The sequence below is a fragment of the Gymnoscopelus braueri genome (genome assembly GCF_963280865.1).
Source record: "Gymnoscopelus braueri genome assembly, chromosome: 8".
NCBI classification, from domain to species: Eukaryota; Metazoa; Chordata; class Actinopteri; order Myctophiformes; family Myctophidae; genus Gymnoscopelus; species Gymnoscopelus braueri.
The window spans coordinates 36,835,488-36,850,794 of record NC_137609.1 but is presented as its reverse complement, the minus strand read 5'-3'; the positions used below and the strand labels follow the sequence as shown (position 1 = coordinate 36,850,794).

Below are 15,307 nucleotides of genomic sequence, written 5' to 3'. Positions count from 1 at the left end.
TCACCTGAAGATGATGACGATTACTAGGACCTCGTAAATCAACATCTACGATATCAAACATGACATCATTAGTATCTGTTTCTTTCTACTGTAGAGCCAATTGAAATGGTTTTAAACATGTTTAACCGATCATATTATGATCGAAGTTACGCTGAGGCTATTATGAGGTGTTATCAACCATGCTATAAAGGTCAACGGGTACGATAACAAACCAGTGGACAGCACAGACACACACAGTCAACTGACCAGGCCAGTATAAGCAAGCCTGTTTGAGTGACCTTTCTTAGTGGTAATTTGACTCTCCTCCACTGCTCTCCTTCTCTGTTGCCTCTTCCTCCCTCTCCTCTTTCCTCTCCTCTTCTTCCTCCTCCTGCAGACAGAGAAGGAGGAGCAGGTACGCAAGATCAAGTCTCGCCACGGTGAAGATCTGGTGTCTCTGCTGGGTCACTTCCCCAACAAGAGAGAGCTGGAGGACTGGATCCATGCCAAGTCAAAAGAGATCGACGGCACCAGGCACAAGCTGGCCAAGCTCAAGTTAGTCACCTTTCTACCACCCTACTCTAGGCTTCGGCCCATATTCCATAATATATTTAATAATTACTTCAGATTTTCTTTAAATCTCTCTCAGTGTGGCTGTCGATAGATAGATAGATCCATTTCACACGAAAAACATTGTTGTCAGTTGTTTCTTTGTATGGCTGACAGTAAATGACACTTCAAGTAGAGTCCAATGAAAGTAGAGTCCAATGAAAGAAGAGCTGAATGATGATTAATCCAAATTTAAATCTGACCTCATGGTGTTTACAGTAAAGATCTGGCGTCCAGCGAACAAAACAAGAGCCACATCTCCCTCGAGCTGCGCAGGAAAGAGCAGCAGTTGGCCAGTGATCAGGAGAAGTTCTTCAACGTGTGTGGTAGTCAGGATCTGGACCAGGACCTGGGGAAACTACAAGATGAGCTGGAGAAGACCTCCAAGCAAAGAGGTGAACGGTTAAAATACAACAGAGTGACATTCTGTAGTATAACCCGGGTTTGAGAATGAGATTAACTCATTCAATCCGGGATCTGTGTCATTTTTGATTTTATCTATAAACATTATTTTATACTTTGGCTATGCAAAAATAACACATATACAAGCTCAACAGTGCCACGCTATGAGCTTGTATTATATCTGCTATTTTTGTTGCTTGTATATCTGCTGTTTTTTTTGCAGTTAATTGTACGAGTTGTAGTAGCATTTATAGTAAGAGTTGTAGTTATACTAGGAGTTAACAGTAGCAAGGGATCTTCAACAGGGGTTCCGGGACCCCTAGGGGGTCCTCAGAGTTACTACAGGGGGGTCGCCAAATCTTTGTGTGATGGGATATTGTTTTTCTTTTTTTTACATTAACCACTTGAACCCTATTCTAAGTAGAACTTTAGCCGAAAATAGACGATCTACAAGCTTGTAGATCTTACAAGAGGTTTGGTGTAGAGGGAGAAAGGAGCAACCCAAGTACAGAGTGAAAGGTCAAGTTTACTAGTTATTGAGGGTTTAAGCTAACTGAGATAGTTTATTCTGCAACAAACACAATGTTATACAATGTAGTGGTGGTCCCCGCTTCATCTGTCTCAGTTAAGGGGTCCTTAGTCTGAAAAACGTTGGAACTCTAGTAGCAGTTGTAGTAGCAGTGATGGTAGGAGTTATACTAGTTGTAGTGGTAGAAGCAGTAACAGTTGGAGTAGCAGCAGTATTAACAGTTGCTTTTGTAAAGAAGCAGTATTAGTGGGACATGCAGTACACGAGCAGCATACTGTACCATAGCATGCTCTCTAATCTGTTCTGTTTGTCTCTGTCCAGCCATGCTGGCGGGCGCCACAGCCGTCTACACCCAGTTCATCAGCCAGCTAACAGAGGACAGGGAGCCTTGTTGCCCCGTGTGTCAGCGGACCTTCGACGCTGAGTCCGAGCTGCAGGACGTCGTCAATGACATGCAGTCCAAACTGAGGCTGGTGCCCGATAAGCTGAAGAACACTGAGCAGGACCTGAGGAAGAAGGAGAAGAAGAGGGATGAAATGATGGCTCTCAAGCCTGTCAAGTATGGAGGCTTAACCACTCAAACCCTACTGTGTGTTGTATGTCAAATAGCTCATCTACTGTACCTGCTCACAAAGTGTCGCAACCCAATGCGTTGTAGATCTATAATTCTCTATAGCAGATCTAATATCTATTTATCTTTCACTCTCTTGCTGCCAAGAACGACTTATAGCGACTTTTTTTTTGGGGGGGGGGGAAATCTTTGGAACATAAGATATCATGATCTGAAGATTTGCTGCTCCATTCACTTCTTGGTTAACTTATAACTTAAAAAGGCTGTGTATCAGCTCCTGTGTACTTTCTTTTTTTACTATGTATTTTTGGCCCAGACATGTTATTTTCAAAGGCAGACAATTAATGTCAACGAGGTTGCGATGACCTCGTTTACATTTGTGAAACCACACAGTAAAACCCTCTGTGATTAGCAACCATCAGGGGATCGATCATACTGGAGATACATATTCTTGAAAAGGTAAGAAAATCTAAAAATCGCTGGAAGTGGGTGCACGTAGACAGAAATAAGTCTGGCAGTGAGAGAGTTAATATCTATATATTAAATTGATTAGTTTGAGTCGCTGTTTCAGTCCTACTTCCTTCTGTCAAATATAGTATCCACGTTCTCGGGCGATCAGGCTTCTGTCAAATACAGTGTCCACTTTCTCCAGCGATCAGCCATATGACAGCTATGTTGGATGTCTGTTGTTGAACTACAGCCGTTTGCTAGTGATGAAGCAAAATGAAGCCAAAGTTGTATCTGCTTGACTTTCACAAAGTGAAGCTAGCCACATCATTTATTTTGCTGGTTCACTAATAAAACACTCCATCGTAATTCGTAACGCCAAATGTATTTGTGTTTAGGACAAAGGCCATAGCTAATTCCTTCCCAGTACAGTGTTTCTAATGTCTTGTGGACATAGTTAGGAGGGTAAATTTCACATAAGTGCAAATGTACGGTGACAAATACAACCCCAAAACCGAATGACACATGTCAGACACTAGTTGCATTTCCAGGCAGTCTGGTGGCATGATCAATCTAAAATTCTACTTCCTTTACAGATCACATCTTGATGCTTATTCAGGTTTACAGCTTATCACAGAGATAGACTAGTGCCTGCTAGTAAACGAGTGCCTGCCCACCACCGCAGAGTCTGGGTGATCAATTGGTATAACTAAATAATAAATATAAAATATAAAAAACAATAATCTGTAGACCGATTGCGAGCACAAAGGTAGCAATTCATGTGTTAAAAATTGGCTTTTGTTTTGTTTCTGGGAATTCTATTTTGTGTGTATATTCTGTAAGTTAGCAGCAGGTGCTTGCAGGAACTCTGCAATAAAAGAGTGTTGTGTGAAGATTTCATGGGTACTCAATGTCATGTTTAGTTGTGTTGCACCACTAGATGGGGCCAGAGGTGTTCCCTCCCAGTCTTAACTATACTTTCCCCATGACTTTTAAAGACTTTAGAACAACTGCCCTTCTGCTGTTTTTCATGCACATTGGACCCTACTTTGGGCATGTATTATAGGTGAAAATGGTCAAGAATTGTAAAAAATCACGTGTTCCATCGCGACGTGTTTTGGCGCAGTGTCTGTTATTTTAGCTATTAGTTGTACAAGAAAGTATTATAGGGCTTAAGAGGTTAAAACAAAATGCAACAATAAAAAAATTATAAAGATTGAATGTGCTTCTAATAGATGGAGAAGCGTTGAGTCCGTCACAGCCTGAAGACCAATACCCATCATTGCTAGAAAACACTCAACACAGTACATCCACTTTACTACAATGTGTTTCGAAAATGGTTTGGTTTGAACCACTGTATATTGTGGCGTGATCTTACTCTTCCAGTGTGGAGGATAATTCTAGCTAGTAGCCACAGTAATAAACGCCGCCTGAGTGAATTCTAGCCTTAACAGACTCCTAATATCCTAATAAAGCGGCTGATGTTGCTACAGGTTCTTCCATTCATTCACAAGATATGTGATGAACCTCCATAAGGAATAATAAGAAGTTGCTCAAATAACGCATAAACGTCTCTCTCCCAGGCGGTCCATCGTGGAGCTGCAGGACAGGGAGTTGCCTGAGCTGAGGAACCGCCTGCAGACTGTCAACAGAGACATCGAGAGGCTGAAGGGAGACGTGGACGATCACGAGACCCTGCTGTCCAAGCTGGTGTCCGAGAAGGACACAGCCACGGCGTGTCTGCAGGACATCTCCCTCATGGACAGATACATGGTAACGTTGTTCGTAATGCATGTCTTACGTCCACAGATTAACCACATGGGCATGGGGGGGGGGGGCTGCAAACCCTGAATCCTGACATGGCCTATTATGTCCTTGACCTTTTCAACCCAAAAGTTGTTCATCTGTTCTGGCCAAACTGACCCATTCTTAGTTTCATGAAAATCTGTTCTTGAGTTATTTTGTAAACATGCAGACACACAAACGGGGCCGATTTCAGTATCATACCACAGGACTGTACAGAATATTATAGCAGGACCTGGATGGGAAGAAAGGGTTAATTAAAATATTACACCTTCAACCCCCTCAACACCCTGGTTTCTCTCACTCACTCTCTCTAGACCACTCCTCTCCATGTTACCCTGTCTCACTCCGGAGACCACACCACTACACGTCACTCCGTCTCACTCTCTACACCAATCCTTGTTACCCAGTCTCCCCCTCTCTCCAGCCTAGACCACTCCTGTCCTTGACACGCTGTCTCACTTTCTCTCTCTCTCTCTCATCTGTCTGCATTGTGCTTTCTGCTTGTTCTTCCTCCAGACGGATCTGAAGGAGGTGGAGAGGAAGATGGCCCAGCAGGCAGCCAAGCTGCAGGGAGTGGACCTGAGCAGAACCATCCAACAAGTCAGCCAGGAGAAACAAGAGACCCAGCACAGATTGGACACAAGTATGATTGCAACACGCATGCACGTACACACACACACACACACACACACACACACACATACATACATACCGTGCTTACAGTTGTGAATCCCTTTACTTTGTTGGCTCAGCTGTTGGTTAATTTATACTTGTCAACGTGTCGCTCAACTCGAAAACGTATTTTATGTTCCTTCCTTATTTCTTTCCCCCCCATTGTGGTCGACACATCGAGTTTCATCGAGTCTTCATCGAGTCATTCTAGATGCATCAGTGTTTGTCTACATACAGTGGACAGCATCTAGACTTTGTTGGATAACCACTTAACCCATTATAACCAGGAAAGCATCCGTGTCATTTTAGATTTGAGCTATATCTATATATAGCAACATGTGTTTTTCAGAAAACTCTTTGGATTTAGAACAGTGGTTCTTAAAAATTCTCTTCTGGGGTCCCTGGCACAAAACCTTTTCAGATTGGGGGTCCACGGCCATATACATAATCACAAAAGTTCTCAAAAGTTTGAGAACTACTGATTTAGAAGGCATTGGTAGGATTGGCCTCGGTTCTTAATGGGTTAAACCCTTATTGTTAGTTGACCGGGGCCCTACAGGGACACTAACTCTGTATTGTATGTCCTCTCTTCCCTCACTTCCATGTCCTCTAAACAATTCCGTTTAAGTAAAGGAATTAAAAAAACCTACGTAAAAAGACCTCTTTACTTGTGATCTACAGACACAACGCTTCAGACAAAGTCTGTTCTCACCATAAAGAATAGAGGTGTGTGTGGGGGTGGGTGGGTGGGTGTGTGTGTGTGTGTGTGTGTGTGTGTGTGTGTGCGCACGCCTCTCTCGCACACAACAAAGATATGAGCATTTCAGTAATATTCCTCCCTCTCATCCCAGCGTCAAGTAAGATAGAGCTGAAGCGTAAGCTGATCCAGGACCAGCAGGACCAGATCCAGACGTTGAAGAGCTGTGTAAACGAGACGCGGGCCGAGAAGCTGCAGCTCAGCAGTGACCTGCAGAAACAGCAGCAGCTGCAGGAGCAGAGCGTGGAGTTCACCACCGAGATCCAGATGTTGACCAGGGAGATCAGGGTAAAACCACCAGGCTTGTACCTTTTTTACAATTTAGGCATTTAGCATACGCTCTTTATCCAGAGCGACTTACAATAAGCAAGGTAAACGCATACATTAAATGCATAGAGACAGTTTAGTTCCTCAGTGATCTAGGATCATAGGTAAACCAAGAAACTTGCATCAGTCTAAACAGTATAATAATCTGCACATTGAAACTACGTCAACAAATGAACCTGGCATCTGTCTAAATAACATGCTATTTAAATTACATTTTAACCTTTGCATAAGACTACATAGTCTTGACTATGTTTTACACTCTTTCTGTACCATTTTATTAATTATTATTTTACTAACTTGTAGCTGCACTTAAACAATTATTAACACATTAACTGCCAAGACCGTAGTCCTACGGGCCGTTAAATCCAACTGTTAAGCGCCGAGACCGTAGCCCTACGGGCTGCGGTCTTTTCGCGCATGCGCGGTCCGGGTGCACTTTCGGATTTTTTTTGATCCACTTCCGTTTCCGGTTTGATGACAGGAAATAGAATTATTTGGGATCCGGTTTTCACGATCACGCCCGCTCCCATTCTACAGACGAAACTGAAACTCAATTCTCTTCCTGTAGTTTTTTCTCCTCGCATTTCACTGTTTAACGTAATCCGCTCTAACTCAAACATGGATGCCCCGTTCGACACGTGGTTTTCACTGGGAGATACAGGGAGATCTCGCGGATGTAAACAGACTGTGTAGCGCTCAATCTTAAGGATTTTAACAAGATCTATGGCGACATGAAAAAAACAAAAAAACAACAAAAACACCTTGGCACTGGTGAGTACATTATGAGATTAGCCCTTGGCAGTGGATGTGTTAATGGAATTTGTATTTATTCCTAGATCAGTGGTTCTCAAATGTTTTTAATTTCAAGGACCCCCATAACTCTTGAGAGTGTACAAATGTCAGTGTACACTCTCAGAGTTACAGACCTCCAAAACCCCCTCAAGATACCCTTAGAGTCCCTGGAACCCACTTTGAGAACCACTGTCCTAGAATTCTTTTTTTAATCACACAAGTGTATCGGATAGGTACTCAGTATCAACCGATACGCAAGTTCCATGTTCTCATCTCTCTCTGCTGTACCTCCACCGCTCCATCTAGGAGGCCAAGGAGCAGCTGTTGCCCATGTCTGCCGCTCTGGAGAAGCTCCAGCAGGAGAAACAGGAGCTGGCGGAGCGAAGGAGACAGAAGCACGAGGAAGGACAGGAGAAGGTAAGGCACTGATTCGACCCCCAGTTGGGCTTCATGTCCTTCTGTTTCAGTGGTTCTGCCAACTTTTCCATGTCAAGGACCCCAAAATGAATATGCATTTGGCCGCGGACCCCCATCAGAAAATATTGTTTCACCTGTGACCCCAATATAGAGTTCTCAATTTCAGTCGGGCCGACGAATACATTTAAAAAATATATATTAATAATTATTATTTTCTGTCAATCTGTCTGTGTTTGTATTTATTAATTATGAACAGCAGCGCTGTCAGTGTGGTGTGGTGCTGCACTGACAGTGACTGCCGATGGAGGCTATGTGCAGGCAGCGGAGAAAAGTCAGACTGAGGGGCACCTGATGTATACTTAATTGCACGCTGGTAGACATTCAATCTACCGTGGTCATGAGGTGGTACGCAAGGGATAATTGACCGGTCGCCGGTCATTATTGAGAAATAAATCCCGACAGGGTGATTACACACCAACGCTCAGCGGAGCTGTCAATTATCCCGCTTATTAGGCAGCTATTTAATAAATAAATAATAGCCAAATAAATAATTGACCCAAAAGTAACAACAAAACAGAGTATTTCCTTGCTTACGGCAATGAAAGAAAGTGTTGCGCTGGGCGGACACGGTCGCCTCGGAAAACAAGGAAGTGTTGATCAAATAGAATACATTTTCGGTTACCGCATTGTTTATTTCTCGCTTCAAATTTTTTTCAAAAACATTCTTGAGAGCAACGTTTAGCTGTAAATGACATGGTGTGTTTGTTTACATGGCTGTCATGTTGGATACTGCATAAAATGCAAGCAGCGCAGATTGATATAAGCCAGGTGCTCTGAGCCTTTGATTAGATTAGATCAGCGATCTGTTATCGAGCTCGTCGGTCATTATCAAGAAATAGCACACCGCTGAATTCAGTGATTGACCAATCAGAATCCAGCATTCAACCAAGCCATGTAATAAGTGGTGTTGTAGCCTTGTTAGGAGAAAGAATAGCCTGTGCTGCTGCCTGCATTTACATTACTAAAGGTTTCACAGCCGCGGCGCCTCAGATGCGGAGAAGGCAGACAGAAGAAGCCCGATTTGTACTTTGTTGCATGGTGGTGTCTGTCGCTCATCAAACATAGAGAGAGAGAGAGAGAGAACACGAACTATTATATGGCCGTTCTCTCACTCTGCTATAATTTGAGCCACTGGCACTGCCTATTTCAATTTATTCTTTTTTTATTCACTTCGGGGCTATCAGGCCATTCATTTTCAGGCCCGCTGAGAACTCTACCCCCACACAAGATAAACTGTCTCAAGAATATCCAAAATGTGTCACATTTTTGTGACAAATTGGTCTACAAGCATGTACTATTTTCAAATAACCCATGTATATAGGCTTAAAGTGCTTGAACTGATTTTGATGCTATATTAACTAATTAGTTGGTCACTAAAGTCCGTATTCATTTTGTTTACTGGACAGATCAACGTCATCAAAGACAAACTGAAGACTATCACAGCTTTGGAAAGAGACATCGCCAAGTACATTGAGGAAGGCAAGGAGCAGTATAAAGAGGTAAAATGCATACATTGAACCCCTCCAGTATGGACTTCTGCATGAACACACAAACTAGCACAGCCATAATCATTTCCCATACAGTAGTCTTCACTTGCATTCCAATGTCAGTGCTTAATTTGCTTATATACCTTTTGTGTGTTGTGTTTTAAATAATGTTTTTAAATACTGGGATCAAACATCATTTCACGTCACCGTGTGTTGCCCTTGACAGCGAAAGGAGTGCGAGCTTCAGGAAACTAACACGCATCTCCACGAGGCCGAGAAGCAGAGAGAACGGATCAACAAGGAGATGGGAAACCTGCGTCAGGACATTGACACTCAGAAGGTGCCTAATTTTTTCCTCAGTCCAGGTGCCTTTAGCGTTGGCGTCCACACAAATGGACCAGCATAGAAAGTCCATCATTAATGTTTTTTATTTTTATTGATTGAATACTTTATTAGTCAAAAAATGTAAACGGCATGAAGTACAGTACAGCATTTAGGCCAGAATATTAACACATTAATACATGTCACACATGAACAAATACAAAAAGCCATATTTACAGAGGCGAAAAACGGTGGCAGTGTATGACCCTCATTTCAAGTGGAAAAAGTTTGATCGATCTAGAAACATTCAAGTACTTTTACATTGGTACTGTAAGTATATTTAGATGCCAATACATTTGCACTTTTACTCAAGTAACATTTTGATGTCGCATTCCTGAGCCAATGATAAGTTAATAGGAGACCAATCTTATAGTTTTGCATTGGTCTCCCACCACAGCAGGGTGTCTGTGTTATTTTTCCACCACTGCTTCAGGGTGACATGACTCAAGCCCTGAGATAATACTGTACTCCCCGGTTAAAATTGGAGCTATTACTGTATTTAGGTCAGTCTCAACTTTGAGACATTACGTTTCCATATCCACCGAGAATCCACTCCACATCTCCATGTTGTCGCTGTCGGGCAGAAAGCTCTTATCTCCATCTTTTTTTTCTTTTTTCTTTTTTACTCTTTGTGCTTTTTTCTTAACACATTGACTGCCAATCACGTAGATCTACGCGAACCTCCGCAAAGCCGCCACGTGCCAATCGCGTAGATCTACGTGAAGTGAAAGAAAAAAAAATTTCACCCAAAGACCAAGGAGATATGATTAGTAGAAGATCTAGACTCCTATCCACTTCCTTGTTAACTTAAAACTTAAAAAGTCTGTATTTCGGCTCCTGAGTACTTTTTTTTTTCCAATGAAAAACTCTGGCACTGGCTAAAAAATTATGAAATAATTCTGGCAGTCAATGTGTTAAATGAACACCCTGCTCGATCATACTACAGTGTCACACAAAAGTATGAAAAATAGCAGATCGATCCACAAGCTCGAGGCGCATTTTGAGCTTGTACATCTGCAATGTTTTTGCTATTCTTGAATTTGAATCCTGAGAAGTAACAGTTTTGGGAAATACTGTATGAGGTTTCCACTCCACATCTCCATGTCCGTGTTTGTGTTGGACAGGTCACAGAGCGCTGGCTGCAGGACAACCTGACCCTGAGGAAGCGCATAGAAGAGCTGAAGGAGGTGACGGTTAAACGGCAGGAACTAATGAAGGACATGGGCAACATGCAAGTCATGCAACTCCAAAAGTAAGGGAACTACATTGATGTAGGCCTGCTGCACCATTATGGTTCAAGTGAGAATCCTGTGAGAATTCTTTAGGTTAATATTGTAACCACAGTTACTGATAATGATGTTCGCGAGTGTCTGCCCTGACACTCCGCCAAAATGACGTTGGCACTGGAAATGTATTTATGTATTTTAGCATGAATAAATACAGTTTATGACGACATGTTGTTGCATTCCAATAAATCCTCAGGGCCCAAGAGTTCAAAATCTATCCGAACGGATCAGATTGGGATTTTGGGTGTGAAAGATTAGGGCTGTGAATCGTCTGCTATCTCACAATTTGATTCCAATTCTTGGGGTCACGATTCGATTTTCAATCGAATCTTTCCGATTCAAAACTATTATAAAAAATTGATTCTCATTCCAAAACAAATCCCAATCAGTTTAATCCAAATTATTATATTGTTATATTGTTTACACCTCAGCTGTGCTGAACTGAAAGTAACTGGAGTTAGTTTGAATAAAAGCCCTTGAATATGACTGAAGACATGATGATGTTTAATGTGATTATGATAAACTTACATTTCATATCACAAACACTGAGTAAAAACTCCAGTAACTTAAACCGACACTTAATGTTTTTTCCAACAAAATCATATTTCTTATTGACATAATGCTTGCTGTGATAATTCTATTGAATGGATTGATATCTTTAACGCCACCTTATTAGTCAGGGGATATTAGCAGAAAGTTTTCCAATCTTGGAATAAATTCCTTACCAAAAAAAATCTTCACCAATGTGTTTGTAAAGGTGTCTAGTAACACATCTCACAAAGACTGAAATTCAGTTTCCTTAGGAGAATTTTTGACAGCTGCTGAAAGTTGGGGTACCCACCATTTCCATGCAGAGCAAAAAAAACAAATTTTAATTCTGTTGTAAGTAGCATGTGAGGGGTTAAACTAGGGTGTTTTTATGATTCTGAATCCATTGCAAGCATTTGTTTTGCACCAAAACCACTCCTTGGGCTAAAAACGGCCATAGCCATCCTTGTCCAGGTATACTTTTTGTGTAAAAATCCCATTGAGATTAGGCTGTTTTTAGCCCAAGGAGTGGTTTTGGTGCAAAACAAATGCTTGCAATGGATTCAGAATCATAAAAACACCCTAGTTTGACCCCTCACATGCTACTTAAAACAGAATTAAAATTGGATTTTTTTTGCCCTGCATGGAAATGCAGGGAAATGGTGGGTACCCCAACTTTCAGCAGCTGTCAAAAATTCTCCTAGGGAAACAGAATTTCAGTCTTTGTGAGATGTGTTACTAGACACCTTTACAAACACATTGGTGAAGATTTTTTTTGGTAAGGAATTTATTCCAAGATTGGAAATCTTTCTGCTAATATCCCCTGACTATATGGCTGATTAAACAGTAGCGATTCATCAGTTCTCTTGAGATGTTCCCCTGTGATGTTTTGTCTCATCGTGTGTTCCCCCGTTTGTGTGTTTCTCCAGGGAGCGTCGTGAGGTGGACCGCAAAATCGAGGACCTGAAGAGGAGCCGCAGCATGGCGCTGGGTCGCCAGAAGGGCTTTGAAGATGAGATGCTCCGCTACAGGTTAGATTCAGTGGTTCTCAATGTTTTTCTGGATCAGGGCCCACTTGAAAATCTTGAGAGGCGTTTGCAGCCCACCCATCTGACCACTTAACATGGCAGCCGAATGGCCGCCGTGTTAACACATTGATTGCCAAGATCGAGTTAACTCGTTTTTAGAATCCATCACTTGATTGCCAAGATCGAGTTAACTCGTTTTTAGTATATCTTTTTTTTTTTACCCAAAGACCAAGGAGATATGATTTTTCGAAGATTTAGACTCCTATCCACTTCCTTGTTAACTTATAACTTAAACATTTTGTATCTCGGCTCCTGAGTACTTTTTTTTGTTCAATGTAAAAACCCCTGGCAATAAACTGCAAAAAATCTGAAATAATTCTGGCAGTCAATGTGTTAAGTGGTCAGATGGGTGGTCAGATGGGTACCGCAGCTTGCCAGCTGCCGGCAAAAAGGACCGGGATCTTCCTGCTCAAAAATATATTTTAGATCCACCCTGTGAACACAACATATCGTCGCTGTCAGCTATTTTTTGCTACTGTAGGTGCAAAAGACAAGCATAGACGCTTCCAGGCCTTGAAGGGGTACAAGCTGAAATGGAGAAGATGAGATTAGGACAGATGTTGATTGTATTAACCCATTGAGACCTGAAGCCGATTCTACATGTCTCCTAAATCTCAACCGTATTCTGAAAAACCCATGTTTCTATATCAGTGGTGCTCAATCTTTTTCATGTCAAGGACCCCCAAAATTATATGTATTTGGCCGCGGACCCCCATCAAAATATTTTGTTCCAGGGACCCCCCAGAAGCAAAGATTTGAGTTAAAAATGTTCGCTTTAAAAATATATATATTCAAAGATTTGCACACATTTTCACGATTTTTCAAAAATAGCAGATCTACAAGCTCGTAGCGCGGCACTCGGTGCCGCGCTATGAGCTTGTAGATCTGCTATTTTTGAATAGCCCAAAGTGTAAAATAATGCTTTTTAGCTCAAATCTAAAAATGGCACAGTTCCAGGTCTTAATGGGTTAAGGGTCCTGAGCCAATGATAAGTTAATAGGAGACCATATTCATAGACGGCAAAACATTCCTAATTCAAATAGAAAAGAACGTGACAGTGCTTGCCCAGAGTTAGAAGGAGTAGAGGGCCACCTTGGGAACATAGACAGCCAAGGGCCCGTTAGGAGCCAGTGAGCAGCCCCGCACCAGGATGAATGAGGAGAGGAGAAAGGGAGGGGCCAGAATTGGATGAGCAATAAGGTGAAGTCAGGTTGATCTCTGGAACATACGGGAAAGAGCCTGAAAACAACACTACTTACGATGTCATCGTCATACGATGTATAAAACAATTTATGAAAAAAAAAACATAAAAAGGTGAAATATGGTGTCTGCCCGACAGCGACGATATGGATGCTGAGCTGCAATATGCTGTGTGCCAATATACTGTGTAGTATACAATATACCTGTTTTATGCAGGAAGGAGTTGCGAGAAGAGCAATATGACAAAGCTGATGAACGCTACAGAGACAAGATGATCATCATGAGAACCACAGAGCTGGTCAGCAAGGACTTAGACCTCTACTACAAAGCCCTGGACCAGTGAGTGCTCTGCACACACGCACGCACACACGTATTACTATTCTTGTGAGGACATACACATTTTAGGACAGCATGGAAAATAGCTGGGAAAAAATGCCAGCGAATAGTAGGCCTGACCTCGACTAAGTCGACTAGTCGACTGGTTAGTCGCGGGGGGTCCGAGTCGACTAAGTGTCTCTTAGTCGACTCTAGTCGAAAAAAAAGAAAGAAAAAAAAGTTGTTTTTTTTTAAGGGCCAAAAATGTTTTAAATTGTTTTTTGGCCAAGTCTACACCTGCAACCACACGTAACTTCCACTTTATTCTTCTTATTCCTCGTCTTTGTATTGGTATTGTTTGTGTTGGAGCGCCTCAGTGCGGCTGCAGAGTTCATGTGCAACCTCTTCCAGAGAGAGATAGAGACACTAGAAACTCTGCTGGAGACAAAACAAACTGTTTGAAAAAAAAGGTTTTTTATTTATTTTTTATTAGTCGACTGCCAGTCGACTATTGGCAATTAGTCGCCAATTAGAGTCGACTAAACAAATCCTTAGTCGGGGACAGGCTTAGCGAATAGCAAATCTACAAGCTCACTACGTGTCACAGCGTGACATCGCCACACACCTATGTATAAAATAAGGATAAAGGTCCTTACACACCGGCGAATATACGCAAAATTCGGACTCGTTCCGAATAATTAAAAGACGCTTTTTCGCTTCGCGAAACTGATGTGGACGCTTGCATTGACTTTATAAGGTTTTAAAAAAAAACGTATTTATTCGCATGAAGAATTCGCCCCGGTGTGTAAGGACCTTAACTCTAACCCCGACCTCTAAACCCAAAATCTCAATGTCTAATCCTAACCTTCACCTCAACGTGAATCTTTTCCTTATTGTAAGCCCAAATCTTTTTCAACCATAAAACACATTTTCTTCTTGTGAGGACCAGGAACATGGTCCTCACAATTTTTGTGAATATCTTTCAAATTTTACTATACTTGTGGGGACATTTGGCCTTCATAAGTATAAGAACTCACTCACTCACTCACTCACACTATTTCAATGCACTATTCAGACGTGTATCATTCTTATAGTATATGACTCGTCAGATAAGATTTTGAATAGGTTTGAGGTCATTCAATGCTTTGTAATATCCAGTTAACATCTCTGATCACCAAGCAACCAATCTGCTAGCAGTGTGGTGTTATTCTGAGATCCTGGCAGCCAGCAGTAATAATAATACATGGAACTTTATTGATGTCTTGTAAATATGAAAAAAACATTCTTATGTTTAGCTACAGATCAGGGCTACAGCTCTACATTATTTAATTAGCGATTTTTCTATTGATTACTACTTCGATAAATGAAGTAATTGAGAAGCCGATTTCTTTTTATAATTTGAACTTTCTTTTTTTATAATCAACTCAATCGATCAGTCTGATTAACTGTTGCAGCCCTATTGAACTTCATAGTCAATTTATGCTACTGTATTTAAAGACACGTTCAAACAACACACTGTGTGTGTGTGTGTGTGTGTGTGAGAATTACTTATCAGTAGATATCATTTAGCAGGCTCGAGCTGATGGTGTGGGGAAATCCCTTTTTACAAATGATTTAATACATACCAAGTATACACACCAAATGACTCAGGGTG

General features: G+C 41.6%; 1 protein-coding gene across 1 annotated transcript in view; it reads left to right on the top strand.

The window, feature by feature from the left end:
• rad50 (RAD50 homolog, double strand break repair protein) overlaps positions 1 to 15,307 on the top strand; it is a 44,787-nt gene that overhangs the window by 15,974 nt on the left and 13,506 nt on the right. Inside the window, exons 13-24 of the mRNA XM_080434713.1 lie at positions 377 to 534; positions 808 to 983; positions 1,841 to 2,078; positions 4,121 to 4,310; positions 4,860 to 4,986; positions 5,867 to 6,060; positions 7,198 to 7,308; positions 8,775 to 8,867; positions 9,082 to 9,195; positions 10,361 to 10,488; positions 11,980 to 12,081; positions 13,555 to 13,677. Of these exons, the coding sequence (XP_080290839.1) occupies positions 377 to 534; positions 808 to 983; positions 1,841 to 2,078; positions 4,121 to 4,310; positions 4,860 to 4,986; positions 5,867 to 6,060; positions 7,198 to 7,308; positions 8,775 to 8,867; positions 9,082 to 9,195; positions 10,361 to 10,488; positions 11,980 to 12,081; positions 13,555 to 13,677 (1,754 nt within the window). The remainder of the gene's footprint in view (positions 1 to 376; positions 535 to 807; positions 984 to 1,840; positions 2,079 to 4,120; positions 4,311 to 4,859; positions 4,987 to 5,866; positions 6,061 to 7,197; positions 7,309 to 8,774; positions 8,868 to 9,081; positions 9,196 to 10,360; positions 10,489 to 11,979; positions 12,082 to 13,554; positions 13,678 to 15,307) is intronic.